The following is a 9,784-nucleotide window of genomic DNA, read 5'->3' as shown; positions in this document are numbered from 1 at the left end:
ATATGTTATGCAAAAAAAAAAAAAAACAATTGAGCAAATTTAGAGCATTCCCTCATGTTTAAACAAACATCTAAAATAGAGGAAAAAATTTAAATTTCGGAATTTTTGATTTTTTAAAGGACGATTTCTTTATCAAAGAATTCAAAAACACTTACTAATTTAGAACAGTTAGTTAGTCATAGATATGTTTTCAATGTGAATCATTTTTAATATTATTTTTTCATTAAAAGAGCTTCGAGTGATTTGAAATCTGAAGTAAATCGGCAATTTTTCAATCGTTGTTAATATTTCATATTCAAAAAAAAAAAAAAAAAAAAAAATCTGAATAAATTTTACTTTGCTCTTTCCTAATAGAGATTTGTTTATAGAATGTGGAAATATTTATTTTTTAACTGTACTTTTATAACTTACGGAGTTATTGAGTCACAAACTGGCTGACTATGGTTAGTGTAAGCACCTACTTCTAAATTCAATAACAAAGCAACAAACAGTTTTTAAACGTTCATACTTTGCATTCCCTCATAGATATGCATGATTTACTTAAATAAAAATTTTCATTGAAATCTGTGACATGTCAGCCACAGCTGATTTGCTCATTTCGCATGGAATGACCCTACTGCAATACAAGGTGTCCCCACAGTTTCGCCGACACAAATTTCCTTCCCCCTGTTTTTCAGTTTCAATTATACTTTTTGAGGTACTTGTAGGGGGGGAGGGGGGATTTTAAATGTTGGCGAAACTGGAGTAAACCCAACACGAAGTATAACTTCTAAGTTTCTTTCTTCCTGGTACACACATTATTGGGCTAACAAAATATGAGTAGAACCAAAAATAATGAACATTTATTGAATTAGTGATCAATGTTTTTTATTGAATAATTTACTGAATAAAAGAAACGTCAGCCATAATTCGCTTAAAAATTCGGTTTATCCCCAGTTTCGCCGACATTTAAAACTTCCTCCCCCCTTAAATATGCCAAAAGGTATGATTGAAACTGAAAATCAAGGGGTAAGGAAATTTCGTGTCGGCGATACTGGGGACACACCAAAAATTCAGATATTTATATAATGTTTTATTTTTAAATTGTTGCCTTAGCTATTAGTCTCAACGAATTGTTTAAAATGTAGGTAATCATACTATTATTATCAGGAGACTGGAATTTTAACTATCAGACTCAATCTAAGATAAGCTGAAAATTTCCAAAGATAAGTATTACCTTTTGGATTCCTACAGACAACGTGGAAAACAAAATGCATGAAATTTTCCTTTCAAATATGACTTTTAACAGTATGTATTCTTGGATAGGATCAATTATCGTAATTTTTGTTTCTGTGATATTGGTCACGCACTTTCGAAGGTCAAAGTACAAAAATTTTCCGCCAGGTCCAATTGGTTTGCCAATTTTAGGATATTTGCCGTTTCTAGGATCAGAGCCGTTCAGAACTTTACACGAGCTTCGAAGAAAGAATGGAAATGTGTTTAGGTATGTTTTTTCACTTTTAAAGATATTTTAATATATTATCAAATAGTTATGTAAGAAGTAAAATATTTACCTCTGTGTTACAATTATAAAGAATCGCATAACGAGTAATAAAGTGTTGGACTTTCTGGAGCGGAAGTTCAAAAGAATTTCAAATGAACAAGCTCTTAAAAACCTTACATTTTTGTCTTATTCGCTCTAACAGTGCATATTTCCGCATTGTTTAATATCCTTATTGATAGTAAAGCTAAAACCCATGAATCGATTGTCAGTAAATGTATTCATCTTACTACTATTATGTATGCGAAAGTTTGTCTGTATGGATGTATGGATGTTTGGATGTATGGATGTATGGATGTTTGTTACTCTTTCACGCAAAAACTATTGAACGGATTTTGAGGAAACTTTACAATAATATAGCTTATGCATCAGAATAACACATAGCGTAGTTTTCGTCCCGTTATGGGGGTCAGAACCCCCCTTAGGGGAGCAATAAAATACAATTTTCGTATAAATTCTCTAATATAGGGATGAAAAAAATACTTGCACATATTTACATTATATGTCCATCGAAAGCTCTGATTTTTCTGCTGAAGATGGCACTTATTCGAAATTTCTAAGTAGAATAAAAAACGAGATATGAGCTTTTTAGTTCCATGTTCGAAGGCTTTCCTAAACTCAATACAGTATTTAGTGTATCATCTCAACTCCCTGTCGATAGCGATTATTGTTGTATTGTTGACTATCTTTGCTTTTCGTGACTGTTCAAGGCTTTTCTCAAGTCAAATCTTGAAGTAAGATTTTTGCACAAGATTGGCAAATAATACATGATTTGGCTGATCATTTTCCATTTAAACGGAACTTTAATGTAATTAATGGTTTTTATTATTATTTATGCTGATTGAACACTTACTCATTATCCAATCAACCAGCAGATCGCCAAAATTTTTGCAGAAATATTTCCGTAGCTGATGCATTTGGCAGTTTTTTTCAATGTCGCTATTTTTGAAGCCGAAGACTACGTCATAATGTTTCTCAGTTTTCACCAAGTAAACAAAATATCGCCAATCAAATAATCTTTAAAAAACTTTTTTTACTGTGTTAAATAATCCAGCAACTAAATTAGGCAAATCCATAAACAGCACAAAAACTTCCATTAATTTTTCCTTTTTGCACAATTTCAAACAATCGCCAAATTTTACTACTTATTTTGGAAACATTTCGGATGAAACTCTTTAGCGCCATTTTATGGTGACCAAAAGTATCTCAGCACCTGGCGATAATATCTTTGTAACGAAAATTAATATATCGTTTTACAAAGTAAGGAAAGAAGGAGGGAGCATCGTCGAAGGTATCCCAAAACGATTCCCGCAAATTCGGTAAAATCGCACCAAGAGCCCACAATGATTGAAATTTCCCAAAATAACTAAAGCAAGTATAAGGGGATTACGAGCAACGTCAATAGCAATACAGAGAAGGTTTTAGACTCCGTGTTAAAAAAAAAGTATCAACAGATTAATCTTTTTAAACATGAGAAGAATAATTTCATGTTTGGAAATTTGTATATGTTTAAATATAGTGCTTTCGTTTCTAAATCAATACTATTTTGTTCTTTATACTTATTGCTATTTTAATTTTATGGGTGAGGAAGAAACTCTACTTTTAATCATGTCAAAAAGATGTGTTTTAAATTCTTTCACTTAAACCAGAAAAAACTAGTATGTTGTAGCCATCACGAAACTTTCTTCTATATTTTTCTTCTTTTTTTTTCTGATCCCTCCCCATGCTTGACGAGGAATCAATATTCCCAACAAAAACAAAATGACACATGCAAAAACTTGACGACTATCCCAATGTCTGCAAAAGCAAAGCAAAGAGCGAAAATTGAAAGTTATTTTAAAAGCCTTGCTTGAATGAATTGCAAATATTTTATTTGTTAACAAACATAAGATGGCAACAGTTAAAAATTTTAAATCATTGAGATAATATTTCCTACCATTTCCATACAATTAAAATCACGAGAAATACGCAGACGACAATCTATTACGATTTATCTTTCTTATTGTTGCATTAATAAAAATATTTTTATTCGCAAAAAAAAAAATCAACACCTCTTGGAGCGATTGGCGTCAAAATAGAACCAAAGCCTGTTCACATATGGATTCACATATATTCCAAATTTCAACCAGAACGTAGCATTACTTCTTGAGATAGGGCACTCAAAATGGAAAAAAAGAACGGGTGATTGCGCTACCCCCTTTTTAGCTGTTGACACAAAAATAAAATCAGTTCTTATACCCACTAAGGGCTACTTGTTGATAAATTTTTCTTTCATTCCGTTCATTATTTCTTGAGATACAGCAGTCACAATTGACGACAAAAAACGTTCTATAGCTCAACCCCCGTTTGAGTTATTGACACCAAAATTGAATCAGCACCTGTTCCTGTTAATACCAACATATGGACCAAATTTTGTTTGATTCCGCCAGTAACTTCCTGAGGAATAGCAAGCACGCGTAACTCCAAAAACGTCCCATTGCTCCACCCCCCTTGGAGGAATTCGCGCCAAAAACTAATGGGCACAAGTTCACATAGGGGCACATATGTGTACTAAATTTCGTTCGATTTCATGCGGTAGTTTTTGTTGTAGATCGGCCACAAAAAACTGGTCACACACAGACGTGACACACATACATACACACACACATACATACATACACACACACACACAGACAGACAGACATTTTCCAAAAATGGTCGAAATGGACTCAGCACACCTCAAAACGTTCGAATCCGTCAAAATTCGAAATTCGAAAATTTGCACGAATCCAATACTTTCTTCTATATATTAGATATAGAAGAAAGTAAAAAGCAAGTGACGATTTTTTCTCATAATTATTACTGACCCAGGCAACGCCGGGTATTTTTGCTAGTTACTTATAATGCAAAACTTAATAGTTACGAATCTTTGAGAATCTATTTCTGTTATTTATGTAGATGTAACGAACAGGGGCGGGTACAGACTACCATTTTATGGGGGATCATGCTGAAGTATAAAAGGTTTCGGATGCGAACTATTTTTGAAACTGCTTGGGTGTCAATAAAAAGCACCAAAACGGAACGGAAAAAGGCACCTGATAGAGCATAAATGCTACTAATTTTATACGCAATGAAAGGAAGTAGTATTTCAAATATTTACTTTTAAAAATAGTTAGTGAATTGAAAACATTACTTTAATTGTTTATATTTTATTCACGAACTATTTGAACCCGATGGGATGGCTAAAACAGACGACATTTTTTTTGAGGGGGAGGGGTGTTCATGACCTCCATGACCCACTCCTTGCATCCGCCCCTAATAACGCAAAACAATAGAATACAATGAACGTGTAAAGAGTGATAAAAAATGCATAACTATGTTTCGGGCTTAGCTCGTAAAACTCCATAAATAGTAGAAAGTGAATCTGAAAACAAAGTAACTAGTTTTTTAATAAGGGGGTGCACCTGTAGACTAACAAGTCCCCCCCCCCGCCCACCCTCTTTTTTTTCTATGTTGGGTAGCAAAAATATAGGATAGCTAGATCATGATTTTATCGCCATAAGAAAGCCTAACTAGTGATAAAGCGTTAACACTAAGCAATTTGTTATCAACAGGCAAAACTGTAGCAGCAGCAGTTGTTTCAAAAGAGAATAGTTCTGATCTTATTTTTCAGAAAATGTTACTTTTAACTGTTCTAGAAAGCCTAGTTTATGAAGTTTACGAATTCAAAAAGAAAAATGTCACAGTGTAACCTAATTTTCCCATGGGATTTGATAAACCTAGATAAGTAGACTGCAACATATAAAGGCCATGATTGGTATTATTAGGGCCCCGGCGTCTTTATTAAGACACGGAAGGATCGGGTAAAGATGTGCTGCATATACGTATGCTGCACGTATGTGCCTGAACTGTTCGTAGAAATGGTTGAGGGGGAAAACTCCCAGAAATTAACGACTTTTCAGTGCCGCGAATGTTACGATTGAGCTCGCTCCTTTTCATTGAAGTTTTCTATGGCATTGTTGTTAATGTGTCTAAGTTTACTAAATGTGGTTTAGTATAGTTTTATATTGACAATAAAGATTTTTTTTTGTTTAACAGCATTTTATGACGTTTTATCCCCCCCTCCTCCCCCCCCCGGATCTTGCCTTATTAGGGACCAGTGTTTCTGATAAGGCCAGTTCACCAATATCGTAAAACTGCTGTCAAGCATAATTTGAACTTAAGTTTTCACTAGGAATGATTTATCTTTCTTCCTTACTTTTTTTTTCAGTCATTTGCTGAATGTACAATAATTGGAAAAAATTGAATCATAAATGAGCGAGACATTATTCCCTGAATCTTTGGTTGGTCTTATTTGACACACTTATTTTGTAAGTAATGAACAAATTTAGACGTAATATTTTCAAGGATTTTAAATTTTCTATTACAATAAGGATCTCAAACAGTACTGCAATATTCAAGGTAAGAGTGTATCACACAAAACTATAAGATTTTAAGATCTTGTTCATTCGAGAAGTGCATGAATTTCCCATACAAGAGATTCCACGACCATATTTGTTCATTGAATTAAAAATTTTTCATGATTTTCTTTTCTTTTTTTTTTTCTTTGCTGCGGTACTGATCCAGTCAGTACTATAATGTAGCTCAATGTCAAGGGCAGATACAAGAAAGGGGAGAACGCCCCTTCCTTGAGGGACCTTGCACCGATTTCGGAATTAAGGTCCCAAAAAGTAAGTGTGGCCTACGGCTAAGAGGTGGGGTGCGTGCGGAGAAAAGTCCATCTTTGATGACGTTAAGAAAGAGATGTGGGTCAGGGATTCTTTAAAACGTAATTTTTTAAAAACGTAAATTCCTCCGGTCATTTTTTAAAACGTAAATTCCAAAAAAAAAAAAAAAAACAGAACAAATTTTTGATGACTCTCGATAATGTCAGGGGACGTTTAAAGCATTCCCCCGGAATTATTACAAAGTTGAAGCTATAAAAACGCAATTTTGGAACATTTTTGATAAAAGACAAGGAAGAGATTACGTTCGAGGACCTCCCGCCTCCCTCTCCTTGACTAAATCTCTATTTTAGCTATTTTAAGTAAAATTAATGTGGTTGCGTTTCCCTTCCCAAGCAAAGTGTCAATCTGATGCATAGTAAGAGGTAAGTAAAAAAATTAATCGGCTCCTCCTTAAAAAAATTCTGGATCTGCCCTTGCTCAATGTCCACGAGCTCTGAAGCACCATATAGGGAAGACTTCATTTGTTTTTGTTAAATGTTTTAAGTATAGGTTAGAGGATCACTTATTTTATTCAGTTACTCTTTTTAGTTTATACCTCGGACAAACTTATGTGGTGGTGCTGGGAGATTACATTGCTGTGAAGGAAGCTTTCAGTCTGTCTTCAACTACTGATCGACCGGAGAAGATTTTCGACTTTTTACCAGATGGAGTAGGTAAGTTAAAAGCTCTTACCATAAAAGTCATAATATACTCGAATTTGGGGCTTCTCACATTTTTCTATATATCAACTGCTTTGAGTTACAAAAATTCGTTTATTGCCTGATCTTAAACGGACTTCATTATGTAGTAGACCTATTTTTAAAGAGCCTCATTAACCTAAAATTCTATGAAGAACCTCTATTCCAATTCGAAGACTGGAACCGAGATGGCAGTGAGCCAGTCTGAACAATCCTTTTGTTTTCTCTTTCAATTACGTAATTCAATAGTTAAGGTAAAAGATTAACTATTAGATCTTTCTAGCACGAGAAGTCTTGCAGTCCAATATAAATATGAAAAAATTCCGGGAGGGATTTCCTTCTTAAGCAGGTCTTAAAGAAGGTAGAACTATGGACATCTCGGAGAGTAGAGCAGTTCCATAGGTGCCCGCCATTCATGTTAATTCCCTTGCCACAAAAAATGCAGCTAGAAGAGTTTACAAGTTCAAAACGATGAAAATGCACCTACAGAAGGTCATGGGAAAGCAAACGGAACGAAGAGATATCAATAACTCTAGGGAAGTCACTGCGAAGGCAGTATAAAGAAAGGCTAGCCCAAGATTTGCCAATACTTTTTTCCCTGTTGGAAGTTGCACGGTGCACATTAATTTTTTTGCTTGAAAAAAAGTTTAATGTTTCGCAGATTAGCAAGGAACACAAGGCGGGGTCAAGAAAGGAGCATCGTTTGCGAAATTTTCCGCATTTTCATTACCCCACACGCCACAATGACTACGAATCCATCGTTGAACGATCTCCTGACCAGAAGTTAGAAGATTATTGAGGATGTTCTGTTGTTGTTGTTGTTGACTTGTGCCAGCTAGGTTGGCAAGTTTTGGGGTACGCTGCTTTACTTTTCCCATTGTGCCGTAAGTTGGTGTGAAGTCCGACTTCCATAGTACACACAAGCCATAAGGACCTGAGGATAGGCAACCATTCACAGCATAACAACACATTCACACAAAGGAAGAACAAGGAGAGGAAAGAGAAAATGCATCCATGACCGATACGGGATTTGAATTCGAGACCTCCACATCGCTGTCAGACTTCTCTGACCACTAGACAAAGAAGCCAGTTTAATGATGTTCTTATACTGAAACTCAATGGCTGTTCGGTAAATTGCAGCTTGCCCCAGTCAATGAACGACACAAATTTCTCACCATTTATCTGTATAATCTTTTGAAGAGCTATTTAAATTGAAATTATTTCTCCATCCAAATGTTCAGAGTCCAAAATCGAAGGTTTTTTCCGAGAAAACCTTCATATCAGAGAGCCCGTTCTTCCAGAAGTTCGCTCAGCATAGCCATCGGTGTAAGCACATATCCACTTACAAACCAGGCATATTTCATAAATTAGGGAAAGAGCCTCTATTTTGAGTTCTACTTGACAAAATAGTACCTTCTGAGCAGGGAGAACAAGATCATAAACCATATTTCATCATACCCGCAAATAGTTCTGAAAGAGGCTGGTACTCGGAATGTCTATGAAACCGGTAAATTTCTGATACTCTCTGGCAAAAAAGTACGTTCTGTTTTAAGTCTTAGAGCATTAGGACGATATTTAGACCAAAAACCTTCTTTACGTAATAATTTTTCTCCAAGAGCCCGATCGTATAGAGTCGTCCGTCGTTTAAGCAATAAGTAATACCGGTCTGTAATTTCATAGCAAAGTTAGGTGTTGAGAACGATCCCTTAATTATGAGTCTGAGGGCATTATTTTGAGCAACATCAAGTTTGGATCAAGTATTATCAGAGGCAGTGATCAAAAACTCAGCACCATAGTCAAATATCGGCTGAGTATATGAGTTAAAAGCGATAAGAGTAAGTTGGGCAATCACGCCGCTTAAACTTATATAATTAAAAAATATATATATGTTAATGAAAACTAAAAGACAATATCTCCTGTATCTCTTAATAGTCCAGTCATCTGGTAGTTTTACCTGGAAAAATTTCCGGGAGTTTTGAAAATTGGTAATTTTATAGATTTTGATGTGCTCTTTTCGAATTTCCACTTTGCCACCTCGTATCTTTGCCGCTCGCGCCGCCATATTGAAAAAATGGCGTCTAAAAGCGGTATTCGGATGATATCTCCGTTCTGACTTATTTTACGATAAAAACATATGTTACAAAATTTAACTAGAGAAAATTTCCTACAATTTATGTCACAACAATTTTTTCGTAAAATAAATAGCTTCGACGTACGAGCGCCGCAAAGTATTATTTAACACGCGTTACCGCAGAATAAGTCGTTCCACACTACTTTGAGGTTTAGTTATCATCACGCATTGAGGAAACGCAGAGTTTAATTAATAAGCATATAGTACAAACACAAATTCTATCAATTTACAAGTTAATTTACTAACTGCATAAAAACTTACAATCCACAAATTAAAATTCTTTTTGTGGTAGAAATGAGCGAGAGGAAAAAGGCGATACGGAAACCAAATTCCATTTCAGTTATTTCTTCCTATCTGCACTAAAACACCGAAATAGACTCTTCCAACCACACTGTAAATACGATTCAGAAACGTTCCTGGAAAATAATAGGCAGCTGATGTGCCCAATTTCAGCCAGGAACATATCTTGCAAAAACCAGGAACATTTTCCGATAAAAGTCAGTAACCTTTCTGAAATATTAAGAAATCTCCCCTATTAAAGCCAGTCGTGAACCTTCTAGAAAAACTACATAGGTTTAATTTATATGATTAGAACATTCCTGATTTACCAAAAAAGCTCCAGAAACACTAGAGCAACCACGGCTAAGCTTACCGTGGCAAAATTGCAAGC

General features: G+C 35.1%; 1 protein-coding gene across 1 annotated transcript in view; it reads left to right on the top strand.

The window, feature by feature from the left end:
• The first annotated feature begins 1,289 nt into the window (after positions 1-1,289).
• Positions 1,290-9,784, top strand: part of LOC129233752 (vitamin D 25-hydroxylase-like) — a 49,776-nt gene continuing 41,281 nt past the window's right edge. Inside the window, exons 1-2 of the mRNA XM_054867731.1 lie at positions 1,290-1,483; positions 6,835-6,959. Coding sequence (XP_054723706.1) covers positions 1,290-1,483; positions 6,835-6,959 — 319 coding nt within the window. The remainder of the gene's footprint in view (positions 1,484-6,834; positions 6,960-9,784) is intronic.

This window comes from Uloborus diversus, unplaced genomic scaffold (genome assembly GCF_026930045.1).
Source record: "Uloborus diversus isolate 005 unplaced genomic scaffold, Udiv.v.3.1 scaffold_692, whole genome shotgun sequence".
In the NCBI taxonomy this organism is placed as follows: Eukaryota; Metazoa; Arthropoda; class Arachnida; order Araneae; family Uloboridae; genus Uloborus; species Uloborus diversus.
Note: the sequence above shows the minus strand (reverse complement) of the source record. Positions and strands in the feature narration are given on the sequence as shown.